This window comes from Ranitomeya imitator, chromosome 1 (genome assembly GCF_032444005.1).
Source record: "Ranitomeya imitator isolate aRanImi1 chromosome 1, aRanImi1.pri, whole genome shotgun sequence".
In the NCBI taxonomy this organism is placed as follows: domain Eukaryota; kingdom Metazoa; phylum Chordata; class Amphibia; order Anura; family Dendrobatidae; genus Ranitomeya; species Ranitomeya imitator.
In genome coordinates, this window is record NC_091282.1 from 609,356,150 (window position 1) to 609,375,476 (window position 19,327).

At 44.4% G+C, this 19,327-nt stretch overlaps 1 protein-coding gene across 7 annotated transcripts in view; it reads right to left on the reverse strand.

The window, feature by feature from the left end:
• Positions 1-665: 665 nt before the first annotated feature.
• ADAM15 (ADAM metallopeptidase domain 15) overlaps positions 666-19,327 on the reverse strand; it is a 52,154-nt gene continuing 33,492 nt past the window's right edge. For all 7 annotated transcript variants that reach the window (XM_069769120.1, XM_069769138.1, XM_069769112.1 and 4 more), the window contains 2 exons: positions 1,587-1,711; positions 666-1,356 (listed from right to left, as the gene is read on the reverse strand). In XM_069769120.1, coding sequence (XP_069625221.1) covers positions 1,302-1,356; positions 1,587-1,711 — 180 coding nt within the window. In that variant the 3' untranslated portion in view covers positions 666-1,301. The remainder of the gene's footprint in view (positions 1,357-1,586; positions 1,712-19,327) is intronic.

Consider the following 19,327-nt stretch of genomic DNA (forward strand, 5'->3'; position numbering starts at 1 on the left):
GTCGATGTGACTAGGATCGGGTCAGTACCTTTTGTTGATGTGCAGGATCCACTCTCACCCCCTCGTTTTTCTGTGCAAAGTCCGGTCTTAGTGAGCAAGAACTGGTCAGCACATCTTGTTATTGTGAATCTTCCGTTCTCACCTACTCTGTTCATTGCAAAAGATCCAGTCAACTCCAATTTTTTTTTAGCCCAATGCCTCTTTTTATTGCACTTGCCCGTTCTCTTCTTGCAGGATCCGGTGGGTGGCAGCGCTCAGGAGGCTGAAGACACTGGGGCTTGAAGATCTTGCTAGCACATTCTCTATGTGCCCAGCCCTGCACTTCGAGTGAGTCCACATGGCCAATCAGGGACCAATCTGAGGTCATAGGTCACATGGCCACTGACAAAACAGCTACAATGGCCTCAGGTAGTCTGTCTGCAGCCACATTTCATAACAGAGACCGAGACGATTCTGATCTGAAGCCTCAGCCCAAGGCCAGCTACAACCTCGGTATAGTCTTGTACGGCTCCGCACCAGGGAGAGGTGGCCGTACTCTGGCCATCCATCATCACAGTGTGCAGATGAGCCAGTGTATCTAGCCTTATGTGATACCACCAGCTAGATCAAATTCTGTGTGATACACGGTACAGTGGGCAGTTGGGATACAATGACGACATAACACATGGACTCATTATCATTTATATTATATACAATCCACATATACAAAACCTGCACAATCTGCCATCGCAAAATGCTGCCCCCTGTTGGCTGATTCCGGGAAAAGCCTTCAAGTGCTGACAGATCAAGGGAAGACTCCACAAGCTGCAGACTGATCCCATGTAGATCCTGGACATGCCTTCTCCTGCCGGCCGATCCTGGGAAAACTCGCGAGTGGCCCACTACCCTGTCCACCAAACTAGTCCCTGGCACACCAACGGATCGACTACAGAGTCAACCAGGAGTGCTGCCCCTGTTCCTCAACAATAAAGGAATGAAGGCTCCTTTGATCATCCGCCCAATCTCAGCCACATCACCATCACACAATACCAGTTCCAATAAACAAGAGCCTTCACATAGTCTAAAAAAAAAAAAAAAAAAAAAAAAAAGGCAACGTCCTGTGTCTCTCGCCCCAGACACCCCCATTTATTGCATATGTTCATGTAAACTCTCCCACACAATAAAGTTGAATGTCCCCGGGGACAGCAAGGCCCCCACACGTCCAGTGGTGAGATGCGTGTACGAGACATGTACAAGGCAAACTTGTCCCGTATCATGTGCACAGTTGTCATGAGACTTCAAATCCGGGGTGCCTCCGGAGGTTACACTTTAGGGGTCTGTCGTGTGTATGAGGGTCGAGGTGGTAGAGGAGCAAGCCTAGAAATAACAGAAAAATCACATGAGGTTAAAATAAGCACAGGAGACATGTAAAGGAAAGTAACAATGGCAGCTCCTGTAGACAGGTAGTCACCTGTGGAAAGGAAAATATCACAGCCCCACCCCCCTCTTCCGCAAGACCTAAAAAAATTACAACACAAAAACAACAATCATTACAGGATCCCAAGATGAGGAGTCAGGTAGAGCACCGAAGCTTGAAATGGTCATACCATGCGGGTACAGCAGAGAGGTGCTCCGGGTACTGTGGTACAGCAAGCAGTGGTTCCTGGCACTGCAGTTCGGGGACAAAAGGGAGCGGCTTCTTAGGGGGAGGAGGCTTACAGAAGGACGAAACCTGCCGAGGAAACAACACGTGTGAGGAGAGACGCATCAGGTTATGAAAAGTCGAGATCACATGAAGAAGAGACGTGTGAGGATTATATAGAGCCACGATCACATGAAGAAGAGACGTGTGAGGATTATATAGAGCCACGATCACATGAAGAAGAGACGTGTGAGGATTATATAGAGCCGAGATCACATGGAGAAGAGACGTGTGAGGATTATATAGGGCCGCGATCACATGAAGAAGAGACGTGTGAGGATTATATAGAGCCGAGATCACGTGGAGAAGAGACGTGTGAGGAATATATAGGGCCGCGATCACATGAAGAAGAGACGTGTGAGGATTATATAGAGCTGCGATCACATGAAGAAGACACGTGTGAGAGCTATAAAGAGCCAAGATCACATGAAGAAGAGACGTGTGAGGATTATATAGAGCCGCGATCACATGAAGAAGAGACGTGGGAGGATTATATAGAGCCGCGATCACATGAAGAAGAGACGTGTGAGGATTATATAGAGCTGCGATCACATGAAGAAGACACGTGTGAGAGCTATAAAGAGCCAAGATCACATGAACAGACCAGTGAGGATTATATAGAGCCGCGATTTCATGAAGAGGCATGAGAGGATTATATGTAGCCGAGATCACATGTAGAAGAGATGTGTGAGGATTATATAGAGCTGCAATAACATGAAGAGATTGTGAGTATTACATATAGCTGTGATTGCAGCACCCCAGAGTCCTGGTCTTTGCAGTAATGTCGCTCTGCCACTAAGGGGAGTGATGTTATGTCTGATTGCACTAAAGGAGTTCACCTGACCAGGTATCACAGTCACACATTACACTTCACACTCCGGCCACCAAGGGGAGCAAAAGGCTCTATGTATTAGGCCACTCCTCACAGTCGGGTAAAACTGGGGGTTGGATAGGAAGTTATTCGAAAAGCAGCCTGGGAGAGCTCCAGGGAGGACTTGTCAGGGGTGGGTTCCTGGCAGGTGCCTAGCAGAAAGGACAGATTGTTACGGAGCTGCGCCTGCACTACCTTGCGGCAGCATCCTAAGGAAGGACACGAAGCAAAGTATATTGTGGAGAAGTGAGAAACGAGATCACAGCAAAAAGGCGATAGAACCAGTAGGAGTCGTGCCCCGAGATCGGCAACATCCTACTGAGGCGCGTAGCCGGTGGCCGGAACGCCGAGGAAGTAACATACTTCAAGCATTACTTCAAACAGCGGCAGGACAGTTGATTATAGGTTGGCTGTCTACCTTAAATCACCTAAGCAGACATAGGAGGCAATTGTGGGAGAGGGGCGTCTCTAGGGTCCCAGAATAACTCCAGGCCTACCTGTCATAAAGGTGCGTCCTAGCCAGATAAACTGGGGGACGGAGAAAGAAAGAACGAATACGACAGTTGGGAGGACTATCCCGAATGCTCAGCAGGGAAGGACTACAACACACAGGCGCTAGTATGTAGGCACTGATTTCCACCTGCAAAGGGAACTCTGGATGTGCCTTCGGACCGGCCGGTCTCAGCCAGCCCTGTTAGCAGTGCTCTGGATTGCGGATCCCGAAGTCTTCAGTAAAAGGTAGAGAGACTGCAACCCTGTGTCTTCGTTATTAACCGCGCCTCACATCATCACCACCTACACTACTGGGAAGCACTTCACCTGTGGGAAGGCATACCATCTAGCTGCCATTACATCACCCCAGTGGACCCCTAAGCAGCGTCGGTCACCCTGACCGAATACCACAGGTGGCGTCACGAACTCCTGACAAACTTTCACTACCTTTCATTGGACGCTCCTTAGCACGGTCACGGACCGGGTCTAGCCACCTTGACAACCCCAGGACCGAGACAGAGAGGACCGGTACCGAGTACCCCGCGGCCCTGCGTCTGGGGGCGCTCCATGATCATATGAAGAACAGAAGTGTGAGGATTATACAGGGCCGCGATCACAAGAAGAGACGTGTGAGGATTATATAGCGCCGCGATTACATGAAGAAGAGACATGTGAGGATCATATAGAGACACGATCACATAAAAGACGTGCTAGGATTATATAGAGCCAAAATCATATGAAGAAGAGACATGTGAGGATTATAGAAATCCAGGATCACATAAAAAGACGTGTGAGTATTACATAGAAACGCTATCACATTGAGGCTTGAGTCACACTAGCGTTTTTAAAATCGGTCAGATTTTGATGCAGGAAAGTCGGACAAGAGTAATGCCAGTGTCATGCGAGTGTATTACATATTTTATGCGAGTACAATCCGATTTTTCACACCTAGCATTCGATTTACATCAGAACACAGTGCGATTGCTATCTGATTGCAATGCGATTTTAACATGAGTTTTTACATAAACAATTCTCTGTCATTTACACATAGTTTTCAAATGAAATACTCTTCAAAACACAAAAACACACACACACACATTATATATACATATATATTTGCTAGATAGATTACAAGCTGGCAAATGATCTGCGGTGTACAGTATAATTACACTGACAGGTTAGATTAGGACAGAATAGATATATACACAGAACATGTCAGTGACACACGTTATATATACATATACTGTATACTGTATCTAACAGAAAGATAGATAGAAGAAAAGCCAGTAATTCATTTGTCGGCTTCTGTAAACTCACTGCAGGAGCCAACAGGATATAAGACATGGCTTACATACAATATATAGATGCAGAATAGGTAGATATCTAGAGGTCAGTGGCCAATCCAATTAGAAGTGTGCGCAAATTAGGAGACATGTATATAATTCATAAAAGATTCTTTTTTGGGGAAAAAAAATGGCTCCCGCGCAATTTTCAGAATCAGCTGAGGGAAATGACTGGGGGAGAGGTTTATAGCCTGGGAAGGGGGTAATACCCATGCAGCTTCCCAGGCTATTAATATCAGCTCACAACTGTATACTTAGCCTTTACTGGCTATTAAAATGGGGTACCCCTCCTCCCAAAAAAATGAAGTGGGGTCCCCCTGTAATTAATAACCAGCAAAGGCTATGCAGACAGCTGCGGGCTGATATTAATAACCTAGGAAGGAGCCATGGATATTTCCCCCCCCCCAGCTAAAAACATCATCACTCAGCCACCCCAGAAAAGTCGCATCTCTAAGATCCGCCAATTCCGACACTTAGCCTCGCTCTTCCCACTTGCCCTGTAGCGGTGGCAAGTGGGGTAATAGTTCTGGGGCTGTCACCTTTGTATTGTAAGGTGACATCAAGCCCACGGCTCAGTAATGGAGAGGTATCAATAAGACAACTATCCATTACTAATCCTATAGTTGTTACATGTTAAATAAAGACACAGCTAGAATAGTCTTTTAAAGAAATAAAAGACAACACCGTTTTCCATTTTATTGTTACTCCTAATCCATTCGTAGCCCTCGATCTCCTGTAATATAAGTACAATAATAAACCAACAATATACGATACCTGTCCGTCGCTGTGTCCCACGTCGTAATCCATATCTGGGGTATATACAGTTTCCTACCAGGATGGTGCCAAGATGCGACCATCCCAGCTGAAAACGACTTGTGAATGAGTTGCTGCCAGCGCAGCTTCAGTGACTAGCGGTGCCATCACTGAAGCTGCGCTGCCTCAAAGCCTGAACTGCGCTGAACTCTGGAGCATGGGAAAATGCCAGTTAATTTTCCCATGCTCCAGAGGTCATCCCAGTTCAGCAAGGCTGCGAGCGCCGGCTTCATTGATTTGCAGTGCCGTCACTGATGCTGCGCTCCCTCACAGCCTGATCTGCGCTGAACTCTAGAGCATGGGAAAACGCCAGTTCATTTTCCTAGGCTCTAGAGTTCAGCATGGGTCAGACTGTGAAGGAGTACAACATCAGTGATGTCACCGCAAGTCTCTGAGGCAGTGTCGGCAGCATCTCATTCATTCACCAGTAGTTTGCAGCCGGGGCGGTTGCATTTTAGCACTGTCCTGATTGCAAACTGTATATTACCCAGATATGGATTACGGCGTGGGACACAACAATGGACAGGTATGGTATATTGTTGCTTTATTATTTTATGTATAATAAAAGGAGAACTAAGGCGTCACAGGAATTAGGAGTACAATAAAGATGGGAAAATACCGGATTACGTACCGGTAATGCTCTTTTATAGAGCCCACGACAGCACCCACTAGAGAGAGGGGATCCGCCCCTAGGAACAGGAAACCTACAGAGAGATAAAAGGGGCGGCCCCCCCTCGCTCCTCAGTTGTTTTACAGAGAATAGGAGGAACCGCCGCCAAGTTTTAGTTAACAGGTTCAGGTATATCCATATATATATACATATTTACAACCTTATGCTACTTTCTTCTAATATTTACACCTCACCAAAGAAGCACCACGTGCGACTATATACAGAAAAGGGAGGGATGTGAACGGGTGCTGTCGTGGGCTCTATAAAAGAGCATTACCGGTACGTAATCCGGTATTTTCTATTCGCCACGACAGCACCCACTAGAGAGAATTTCAGAGACTATAGACTGGGTGGGTTTACTGAGTCAAGGACCGATACCCCAAAAGTCAGATCAGAAGCAGAGGATAGATCTAATCTATAATGTTTATAGAAGGTATTAGGTGAAGACCAAGTTGCAGCCTTACATATAAGGTCTATTGGCACATTCGCCCTTTCTGCCCAGGAAGTCGACAAGGCTCTTGTAGAGTGCGCTCCCACATGCATTGGAGGATCTTTCCCTCCAGCTTTATACGCCAGGATTATGGCCTCTCTGATCCAGCGAGATAATGTGTTCTTTGTCACTCTGGTACCTTTGGTTTTACCCTGGAAAGACACAAAGAGAGCCCTACTCTTCCTCCAGTCCCTAGTTCTCTCTAAATAGGTCAGGACAGTCCTTTTAACATCTAGGGTATGAAGTCTTTCTTCTTCTGGAGTTGAGTGGTTCTCATAAAAGGTAGGTAACAAGATCTCCTGGGTTCTATGAAAAGTAGTGGCTACTTTAGGAAGATAACAAGGGTCTGTTTTCAAAATTATCCTATCTGATGTTACAGATAAAAAGGGAGGATCTATAGATAATGCCTGGAGATCACTCACTCTTCTAGCAGAAACTAATGCCACTAACAATACCGTTTTCAAAGAAATATTTTTTAGTGAGGCTGTATGGAGAGGCTCAAACGGTGGCTGTGTCAATGCTTCCAGGACTATGGATAAATCCCACTGAGGTACCTGCGGTATGCTAATTGGTCTTGAACGCTCACAGGCCGATATGAATCGGGATATCCACCTATTACCCGCAACATCATAATTAAAAAGAGCTCCTAAAGCTGAAACCTGGACCTTCAGAGTGCTTACGGAGAGTCCTAATTCCAAACCCCTTTGTAGAAATTCCAACACTGGAAATATAGGAACTTCAGATGAAAGTTGTGCAGTATGGAATTGAAGAAATTTTCTCCAAATTCTAACATAAATTCTAGTAGTTGAAGGTTTTCTACTCTTCATAAGAGTGTTAATTAACCCACTAGAAAACCCCCTTATACTTAGTAACTGCCTCTCAAACTCCAGGCAGTCAGGTTCATGCCCTTTGCCTGAGGATGGAGGAATGGTCCCTGAGAGAGCAAGTCCTTGGACTGAGGTAGAATCCACGGGTCTGACACTGACATCGCCCTCAGCCATGAGAACCATGGCCTTTTGGGCCAGAATGGGGCTATTAACAGAACTCTTGCGCCTTCCTCCCTTATTTTTCTTATTACTATAGGTAATAGATTCCATGGGGGGAAAGCATAGGCCAGGTCGAATGTCCATGGTACTTGGAGGGCATCGAGTATGTCCGGCTTGTCCTCCCTGCATAGAGAGGCAAACCTCCTGACCTGACGGTTGGCTCTTGTGGCGAATAAGTCTATTTGAGGAACACCCCATCGAGCTGTTATTAATCTGAAAATCTTCCTGTTCAGCATCCATTCTCCCTGATGAAGAGTGTGACGGCTGAGGAAATCGGCATGAAAATTGTCTATGCCTCTGATGTGCACTGCTGACAAGGATAGCAGATGGCCTTCGGCCAAGTCCATGATGTCTGAAGCCACTTTTCTGAGTTTGTCCGACCTTGTACCTCCTTGATGGTTCAGATACGCCACCGCAGTGGTGTTGTCGGAGAATACTCTTGTGTGTGAGCCGCTGAGCTGAGGAAGAAAGTGAAGTAGGGAGTAGTATATAGCCCTCAACTCTTTGACATTTGAGGAATTATTAAGTTCTGAACTGGACCAAATACCCTGGACCCATTGATCCTGAAAATGTGCCCCCCAGCCTTCAGGACTAGCGTCTGTGGTCACTATACTAGAAGGGGTGATTACCCATAGAACCCCTCTCGAAAGATTTTTCCGATTCAACCACCACATAAGGGAGTGTACTACTTCTGACGTTAGGAAAACTGTTTTATCCAGACATCCTCTATTTTTAATGTCCTCATCCAATACAAATTTTTGTAGATGCCTAGTATGGAACTGCGCCCACTGGACCGCAGGAATGCACGATGTTAGAGAACCTAATAGTGACATGACATTTCTTAATGACATACTACGCTTTCTGATCGCTAAGGACACTTTATCGAATATGGAAGTTTTCTTATCCTCAGGAAGCTTGCAAATCTGGTCAACTGAATCTAGAAGGAGCCCAAGGAATTTCTGACACGTTACTGGCTGGAGTCTAGATTTTTCCCAATTAACCAGCCAGCCCAGGTTTTGTAACGATGACACTACCTCCTGTAACCTCTGCTCACACTGTAGGGAGTTCTTACCTACAATCAATAGGTCATCCAAATACGGAATGACCAAGGTATCTTTTATCCGTAAAAAGGACATTACTTCCAGTAGCAATTTTGTAAAAACCCTTGGGGCCATAGATAAACCGAAGGGCATTGCCCGGTATTGTAGATGACGAATTTGCCCTTCTATACAAACTGCTACTCGAAGAAATTGCTGATGTAAATGGTGTATAGGAATATGGTAATAAGCATCTTTTAGATCCAATACTACCATGTAACAGTTCGGAAATAGATTTTTTATGGCCGAACGTATGGATTCCATTTTAAATGTTTTGGGTCTTATAAAGGAGTTCAGTTTTCTCAAGTTAATTATAGTTCTGAAAGAGCCATCCGGCTTACTAATCAGAAATAAGGGAGAGTAAAATCCCCTCCCTATCTGGGAAGATGGAACCTCTACCAGCACTTGTTTGAGTAAGAGGGATTTAACTTCGGTTTCAAGTGCCTCTTGTTGAGGCCTGGATCTTAAGGTGGTAAGGAGGAAGGAGTCCGGAGGCCTTCTAATAAAGTCTAATGTGAGGCCTGAAGATATTAAATCAATGGCCCATGGATTAACCGTTATGTTTTTCCACTGCTTACTAAATTGTTTTAGTCTTCCTCCCACCGGTGAAATATAATCAGCGGAATTTATCTGCTGGCTTGAAGGGGCGTTTATTGAACAAATTTCCTCTTTGTTTGAAATCCTTGTTATTCCATCGGTCCCTGAAGCCTCCCTTCCTTCCGAATGGTGGCTTCTTGAACGCCCTTCTGTAAGAAGGAATAAAGGGATTAGGGAACCCCTTCTTCCTTTCACCTGCCTTAGTGAGAATTTCGTCTAAGACCGTTCCAAAGAGGTACTCACCCTGGCAGGGTATAGTACACAATTTAGCCCTGGACTGGGCATCCCCTTTCCAATTCTTTAACCATAAAGCGCGCCGTGCCGTATTAGTGAGGCTGGCTGTTCTGGCTGCTAGGCGGAGAGAGTCTATAGAGGCATCAGAAATGAAGGCTGCCGCCCCCTTAATCAAAGGAATAGAGGCACGTAGTTTGTCCCTAGATACACCACTCTTAATATTTTGGTCCAACTGCTCCAGCCAGACCAGCATAGATCTACTAGTGGACGTGGCTGAGATCGCCGGTTTAAATGCCGTGACACAAGCTTCCCATGACCTCTTAAGCAGAGCGTCTGATTTTCTATCCATGGGGTCAGGCAAGGAGCCCGCATCCTCTACGGGTAAGGAGGATCGGCGAGAAGTTGATGCTACAGCCGCATCCACTTTAGGAATTTTAGACCAAACTGCCAAGTCCTCATCATCAAAGGGGTACCGCCTCTTACATGATACCGGTACAAAGCCCTTCTGTCCTTTAGCCCATTCTTTTTTAACAAGGTCTTTAATGGCCTGATTCACAGGGAATACTTGGCCCTTTCGCTGCGATAAACCTGCGAACATGATGTCCTGTGGTGTCTGGGGATCTTTAGACTCTGACACCCCCATTGTTCCTCTTACAGCTTTAACCAAATTATTTACATTGTCTGTAGGAAAACAGACATAATCTTCCTCCTCCGAGGAATCCAATCTCTGAGAGATGTCTGAGTCCACCTCTCCACTTTCTGCTGATGTGTCGGCTATAGGTGAAAGAGTCCTTCTACTTCTCCTTTCCATATTAACCGCCGGACTACCCCTCAAGGACTGAAGCTCTTCCCGGATCATGAGACGTATGTCATTCATCCTGACCGAACTCTCCTGCTGTAAAGTGTTATCAATGCAATGTTGACATAGCTCCTTAATATATGAGTCAGGTAGGGGCTCATTACATATCTTACACTGCTTATGTTTAGATTTTGACGTCCGCTTAGCCTATAAAAAAGACACAAGCAGAGGAGACTACTGTAAGAGATATGAAGCTATATATACACTTATCCGGAAAACAAAACATATACCGGCTGCAGAGTTGTCTGGTCGGCCTGGGGTTTGGAACGGGACGATTTTTTCCCTGATTTATCCGTGGAATCACTCATTTTTGAGTGTCCGCTGATTTTCTTATTAGCATCACCACTAGGCAGGATTACAACCTCCAGTGGGCGCTCAATATCTTCCTGAGACGACATGGTGCGCACAGTGCCATGTGTCTCCAGCCTTATATAGAGCCGTTCTTACAAGGGATACACGCCCCCATGTTTCCTCCCCCCTTTTTTTTTTTTTTTTACCTGACCAACTTTATTGGTCCTCTCCACCGCTGCTGAGCGCCAAGCGTCCACGCCAGCATGCTCAGCTGACCCCGCATACCCGGAAGTTGCCTTTACATCCGGGTACGCCGACCATACAGCGCCTGCATGTGCGCTCGCGCGTCTTCCTTCTATGCTGCAGAGGAAGAGAAGCTCCTGCTACCGCGGCCGTTCATGCCCCACTGTGGCCGGAGGGTAAGCGCTTTCTATAGCGTCACTTACTTGGTGTGCTGACGGGGATTCTTTAGGCGGTGGAGCAAAAACCAACGGTCTCCCAACAGGGAGACTGTTGTAATCCCGGCATGCTGATGCATCCAGATGAGGGGGGAACCAACAGGAACCCCCGTCTCTGATGCTCGCTCTGGGGCCCCTGTCGCTCAACAGAGACGTACAGGCTGTGTTCCAGGCGAGCTTTTCCTCTTCTTAGCTGCAGAGATTCTCTCTGAGGGTTCCCTCCTTGGGAACAGGAAACCAACTGAGGAGCGAGGGGGGGCCGCCCCTTTTATCTCTCTGTAGGTTTCCTGTTCCTAGGGGCGGATCCCCTCTCTCTAGTGGGTGCTGTCGTGGCGAATAGAAAATGTGTTGTGTTTGATTTCATTAAAGTACTTTATTCTGGCTGTGTCTTTATTTAACCCCTTAACAACTATTGGATTAGTAATGGTTAGGTGTCCAATTGACACCTTTCCATTACTAAGCAGTAGGCTTGATGTCACCTTACAATACAAAGGTGACATCAACCCCACAACCATTACCCCACTTGCCACTGCTACAGGGCAAGTGGGAAGAGAGAGGCTGGGGCATCTGGGGGCAGATGTTTTTAGCCGGGGAGGGGGGGGCAATAACCATGGTCCCTTCCTAAGCTATTAATATCTGGCCCCAGTCGCTTGCTTTCAGTTTTCTGGTTTTAAAAATTGGCCGGGAGCCAACGCCATTTTTCCCCACAAAAAAATCTTTTATTAATTAAATACATGTCCCCTAATTTGTACACACACACTACTAATTGTATTGGTCACTGACATCTATATATCTACCTATTCTGCATCTATTTAGTGTATGTAATCCACGTCTTCTATCCTGTCGGCTCCTCCATTGATTTTACAGAACCCAACAAATGAACTACCGGCTAATCTTCTATCTATCTCTCTATGAAACATAAAGAGAGATAGACAGATATGCAAAAAAAAAGATCAGCACTTCCTAATGTGAACACGTGCAAGCTGCGATAAAAGGATAATACAGACAAAAAAAGAAACACAGCAGCACATGTGCATGAATCTAGGCCATGTGAAAACACAGAAAAACATTAAAAACTTTCAATTCAGATTAAACTTCACAAAATTTTTAAGAATGTACAGATGTGTTCTTTTTTGTATAGATTATGTAGTTTTCGCAGCTTGCACGTGTTCACATTAGCAGCTGCTGATCAGTTTTTTTGCTTATTTAATTACTGGATGCTGGCTGCAGTTTGGAAATCAAGGTCCCAGAGTCTGGAGGATAAGTGGAGAGAGACAATCCAAGCTGCTTGAGGTCTAGTGTGGAGTTTCCACAATCAGTTATGGTTTGGGGAACCATGTCATCTGCTGGTGTAGGTCCACTGTGTTTTATCAAGACCAAAGTCAGTGCAGCCGTCTACCAGGACATTTTAGAGCTTCACTTTTTGTATTGAAGAACTGAAATAAATTAACTATTTGATATTCTAATTTTGTGAGATGCACCTGTATATAGAGCCGCGATCAAGTGAAGAAGAGACGGGTGAAGATTATATAGAGCCATGATCACATGAAGAAACGTGTGAGGATTATATAGAGCCGTGATCACATGAAGAAGAGACATGTGAGGATTGTATAGAGCCACGATGACATAAAGAAGAGACGTGTGAGGATTATATAGAGCCGCGATCACATGAAGAAGAGACGTGTGCGGATTATATAGAGCCGTGATCACATGAAGAAGAAGAGACGTGTGAGGATTATATAGAGCCGCGATCACATGAAGAAGAGAGGTGTGAGGATTATATAGAGCCGAGATCACATGAAGAAGAGACGTGTGAGGATTATATAGAGCCGCGATCACATGAAGAAGAGACGTGTGAGGATTATATAGAGCCGAGATCACATGAAGAAGAGATGTGTGAGGATTATATAGAGCGCCGTGATCACATGAAGAAGAGACGTGTGAGGATTATATAGAGCCGTGATCACATGAAGAAGAGACGTGTGAGGATTATATAGAGCCACGATCACATGAAGAGACGTGTGAGGATTATATAGAGCCGTGATCACATGAAGAAGAGACATATGAGGATTATATAGAGCCATGATCACATGAAGAAGAGACGTGTGAGGATTATATAGAGCCACGATCACATGAAGAAGAGACATATGAGGATTATATAGAGCTGAGATCACATTAAGTAACATAGTAACATAGTTAGTAAGGCCGAAAAAAGACATTTGTCCATCCAGTTCAGCCTATATTCCATCATAATAAATCCCCAGATCTACGTCCTTCTACAGAACCTAATTGTATGATACAATATTGTTCTGCTCCAGGAAGACATCCAGGCCTCTCTTGAACCCCTCGACTGAGTTCGCCATCACCACCTCCTCAGGCAAGCAATTCCAGATTCTCACTGCCCTAACAGTAAAGAATCCTCTTCTATGTTGGTGGAAAAACCTTCTCTCCTCTAGACGCAAAGAATGCCCCCTTGTGCCCGTCACCTTCCTTGGTATAAACAGATCCTCAGCGAGATATTTGTATTGTCCCCTTATATACTTATACATGGTTATTAGATCGCCCCTCAGTCGTCTTTTTTCTAGACTAAATAATCCTAATTTCGCTAATCTATCTGGGTATTGTAGTTCTCCCATCCCCTTTATTAATTTTGTTGCCCTCCTTTGTACTCTCTCTAGTTCCATTATATCCTTCCTGAGCACCGGTGCCCAAAACTGGACACAGTACTCCATGTGCGGTCTAACTAGGGATTTGTACAGAGGCAGTATAATGCTCTCATGTGTATCCAGACCTCTTTTAATGCACCCCATGATCCTGTTTGCCTTGGCAGCTGCTGCCTGGCACTGGCTGCTCCAGGTAAGTTTATCATTAACTAGGATCCCCAAGTCCTTCTCCCTGTCAGATTTACCCAGTGGTTTCCCGTTCAGTGTGTAATGGTGATATTGATTCCTTCTTCCCATGTGTATAACCTTACATTTATCATTGTTAAACCTCATCTGCCACCTTTCAGCCCAAGTTTCCAACTTATCCAGATCCATCTGTAGCAGAATACTATCTTCTCTTATATTAACTGCTTTACATAGTTTTGTATCATCTGCAAATATCGATATTTTACTGTGCAAACCTTCTACCAGATCATTAATGAATATGTTGAAGAGAACAGGTCCCAATACTGACCCCTGCGGTACCCCACTGGTCACAGCGACCCAGTTAGAGACTATACCATTTATAACCACCCTCTGCTTTCTATCACTAAGCCAGTTACTAACCCATTTACACACATTTTCCCCCAGACCAAGCATTCTTATTTTGTGTACCAACCTCTTGTGCGGCACGGTATCAAACGCTTTGGAAAAATCGAGATATACCACGTCCAATGACTCACCGTGGTCCAGCCTATAGCTTACCTCTTCATAAAAACTGATTAGATTGGTTTGACAGGAGCGATTTCTCATAAACCCATGCTGATATGGAGTTAAACAGTTATTCTCATTGAGATAATCCAGAATAACATCCCTCAGAAACCCTTCAAATATTTTACCAACAATAGAGGTTAGACTTAATGGCCTATAATTTCCAGGTTCACTTTTAGAGACGTGTGAGGAATATATAGAGCCGCGATCACATGAAGAAGAGACGTGTGAGGATTATATAGAGCCGCGATCACATGAAGAGACGTGTGAGGAATATATAGAGCCGTGATCACATGGAGAAAAGACGTGTGAGGATTATATAGAGCTGAGATCACATGAAGAGACGTGTGAGGAATATATAGAGCCGCGATCACATGAAGAAGAGACGTGTGAGGATTATATAGAGCTGAGATCACATGAAGAGAAGTGTGAGGATTATATAGAGCCGAGATCACATGAAGAAGAAACGTGTGAGGATTATATAGAGCTGCGATCACATGAAGAAGAGACGTGTGAGGATTATATAGAGCTGAGATCACATGAAGAGACGTGTGAGGATTATATATAAGCCTACAACCTGCAGTAACCACCGATTGACCAAACCGCTGCACGGCCAGCTCTACCCTCACCTACTGTATCCTCACCCATCCCTTGTAGATTGTGAGCCCTCGCGGGCAGGGTCCTCTCTCCTCCTGTACCAGTTGTGACTTGTATTTTTCAAGATTATTGTACTTGTTTTATTATGTATACCCCTCCTCACATGTAAAGCGCCATGGAATAAATGGCGCTATAATAATAAATAATAATAATAATAATAATAATAATAATATAGAGCTGCGATCACATGAAGAAGAGACGTGTGAGGATTATATAGAGCCACGATCACATGAAGAGACGTGTGAGGATTATATAGAGCCGTGATCACATGAAGAAGAGACGTGTGAGGATTATATAGAGCCACGATCACATGAAGAAGAGATGTGTGAGGATTTTATAGAGCCGAGATCACATGAAGAGACGTGTGAGGATTATATAGAGCTGAGATCACATGAAGAAGAAACGTGTGAGGATTATATAGAGCCACGATCACATGAAGAAGAGATGTGTGAGGATTATATAGAGCGGAGATCACATGAAGAGACGTGTGAGGATTATATAGAGCCGTGATCACATGAAGAAGAAACATGTGAGGATTAAATAGAGCCGAGATCACATGAAGAGACGTGTGAGGATTATATAGAGCCGAGATCACATGAAGAAAAGACATTAAAGGATTATATAGAACTGAGATCACATGAAGAAGAGACGTGTGAAGATTATATAGAGCTGAGATCACATGAAGAAGAGACGTGTGAAAATTATATAGAGCCGAGATCACATGAAGAAGAGACGTGTGAGGATTATATAGAGCCGCGATCACATGAAGAAGAGACGTGTGAGGATTATATAGAGCCACGATCACATGAAGAAGAGACGTGTGAGGATTATATAGAGCCACGATCACATGAAGAAGAGACGTGAGAGGATTATATAGAGCTGAGATCACATGAAGAAGAGACGTGTGAGGATTTTATAGAGCTGAGATCACATGAAGAAGAGACGTGTGAGGATTATATAGAGCCGCGATCACATGAAGAAGAGAGGTGTGAGGATTATATAGAGCCGAGATCACATGAAGAAGAGACGTGTGAGGATTATATAGAGCCGCGATCACATGAAGAAGAGACGTGTGAGGATTATATAGAGCCGTGATCACATGAAGAAGAGACGTGTGAGGATTATATAGAGCCACGATCACATGAAGAGACGTGTGAGGATTATATAGAGCCGTGATCACATGAAGAAGAGACATATGAGGATTATATAGAGCCATGATCACATGAAGAAGAGACGTGTGAGGATTATATAGAGCCACGATCACATGAAGAAGAGACATATGAGGATTATATAGAGCTGAGATCACATTAAGTAACATAGTAACATAGTTAGTAAGGCCGAAAAAAGACATTTGTCCATCCAGTTCAGCCTATATTCCATCATAATAAATCCCCAGATCTACGTCCTTCTACAGAACCTAATTGTATGATACAATATTGTTCTGCTCCAGGAAGACATCCAGGCCTCTCTTGAACCCCTCGACTGAGTTCGCCATCACCACCTCCTCAGGCAAGCAATTCCAGATTCTCACTGCCCTAACAGTAAAGAATCCTCTTCTATGTTGGTGGAAAAACCTTCTCTCCTCTAGACGCAAAGAATGCCCCCTTGTGCCCGTCACCTTCCTTGGTATAAACAGATCCTCAGCGAGATATTTGTATTGTCCCCTTATATACTTATACATGGTTATTAGATCGCCCCTCAGTCGTCTTTTTTCTAGACTAAATAATCCTAATTTCGCTAATCTATCTGGGTATTGTAGTTCTCCCATCCCCTTTATTAATTTTGTTGCCCTCCTTTGTACTCTCTCTAGTTCCATTATATCCTTCCTGAGCACCGGTGCCCAAAACTGGACACAGTACTCCATGTGCGGTCTAACTAGGGATTTGTACAGAGGCAGTATAATGCTCTCATGTGTATCCAGACCTCTTTTAATGCACCCCATGATCCTGTTTGCCTTGGCAGCTGCTGCCTGGCACTGGCTGCTCCAGGTAAGTTTATCATTAACTAGGATCCCCAAGTCCTTCTCCCTGTCAGATTTACCCAGTGGTTTCCCATTCAGTGTGTAATGGTGATATTGATTCCTTCTTCCCATGTGTATAACCTTACATTTATCATTGTTAAACCTCATCTGCCACCTTTCAGCCCAAGTTTCCAACTTATCCAGATCCATCTGTAGCAGAATACTATCTTCTCTTGTATTAACCGCTTTACATAGTTTTTTATCATCTGCAAATATCGATATTTTACTGTGTAAACCTTCTACCAGATCATTAATGAATATGTTGAAGAGAACAGGTCCCAATACCGACCCCTGCGGTACCCCACTGGTCACAGCGACCCAGTTAGAGACTATACCATTTATAACCACCCTCTGCTTTCTATCACTAAGCCAGTCACTAACCCATTTACACACATTTTCCCCCAGACCAAGCATTCTCATTTTGTGTACCAACCTCTTGTGCGGCACGGTATCAAACGCTTTGGAAAAATCGAGATATACCACGTCCAATGACTCACCGTGGTCCAGCCTATAGCTTACCTCTTCATAAAAACTGATTAGATTGGTTTGACAGGAGCGATTTCTCATAAACCCATGCTGATATGGAGTTAAACAGTTATTCTCATTGAGATAATCCAGAATAACATCCCTCAGAAACCCTTCAAATATTTTACCAACAATAGAGGTTAGACTTAATGGCCTATAATTTCCAGGTTCACTTTTAGAGACGTGTGAGGAATATATAGAGCCGCGATCACATGAAGAAGAGACGTGTGAGGATTATATAGAGCCGCGATCACATGAAGAGACGTGTGAGGAATATATAGAGCAGTGATCACATGAAGAAAAGACGTGTGAGGATTATATAGAGCTGAGATCACATGAAGAGACGTGTGAGGATTATATAGAGCTGAGATCACATGAAGAGACGTGTGAGGATTATATAGAGCTGAGATCACATGAAGAGAAGTGTGAGGATTATATAGAGCCGAGATCACATGAAGAAGAAACGTGTGAGGATTATATAGAGCCGCGATCACATGAAGAAGAGACGTGTGAGGATTATATAGAGCCACGATCACATGAAGAAGAGACGTGTGAGGCTTATATAGAGCTGAGATCACATGAAGAAGAGATGTGTGAGGATTATATAGAGCCGAGATCACATGAAGAGACGTGTGAGGATTATATAGAGCTGAGATCACATGAAGAAGAGACGTGTGAGGATTATATAGAGCTGAGATCACATGAAGAGACGTGTGAGGATTATATAGAGCCGTGATCACATGAAGAAGAAACATGTGAGGATTAAATAGAGCCGAGATCACATGAAGAGACGTGTGAGGATTATATAGAGCCGAGATCACATGAAGAAAAGACATTAAAGGATTATATAGAGCTGAGATCACATGAAGAAGAGACGTGTGAGGATTATATAGAGCTGAGATCACATGAAGAAGAGACGTGTGAGGATTATATAGAGCTGAGATCACATGAAGAAGAGACGTGTGAGGATTATATAGAGCGGAGATCACATGAAGAAGAGATGTGTGAGGATTATATAGAGCCGAGATCACATGAAGAGACGTGTGAGGATTATATAGAGCCGAGATCACATGAAGAAGAGACGTGTGAGGATTATATAGAGCTGAGATCACACGAAGAAGAGACGTGTGAGGATTATATAGAGCCACGATCACATGAAGAAGAGACGTGTGAAGATTATATAGAGCTGAGATCACATGAAGAAGAGACGTGTGAAAATTATATAGAGCCGCGATCACATGAAGAAGAGACGTGTGAGGATTATATAGAGCCGCGATCACATGAAGAAGAGACGTGTGAGGATTATATAGAGCCGCGATCACATGAAGAAGAGACGAGTGAGGATTAAATAGAGCTGCGATCACATGAAGAAGAGACGTGTGAGGATTATATAGAGCCGCGATCACATGAAGAGACGTGTGAGGATTATATAGAGCTGCGATCACATGAAGAAGAGATGTGTGAGGATTATATAGAGCCACGATCACATGAAGAAGAGACGTGTGAGGATTATATAGAGCCGTGATCACATGAAGAAGAGACGTGTGAGGATTATATAGAGCCGAGATCACATGAAGCAGAGACGTGTGAGGATTATATAGAGCTGAGATCACATGAAGCAGAGACGTGTGAGGATTATATAGAGCCGGGATCACATGGAGAAGAGACGTGTGAGGATTATATAGAGCCGCGATCACATGAAGAAGAGACGAGTGAGGATTAAATAGAGCTGCGATCACATGAAGAAGAGACGTGTGAGGATTATATAGA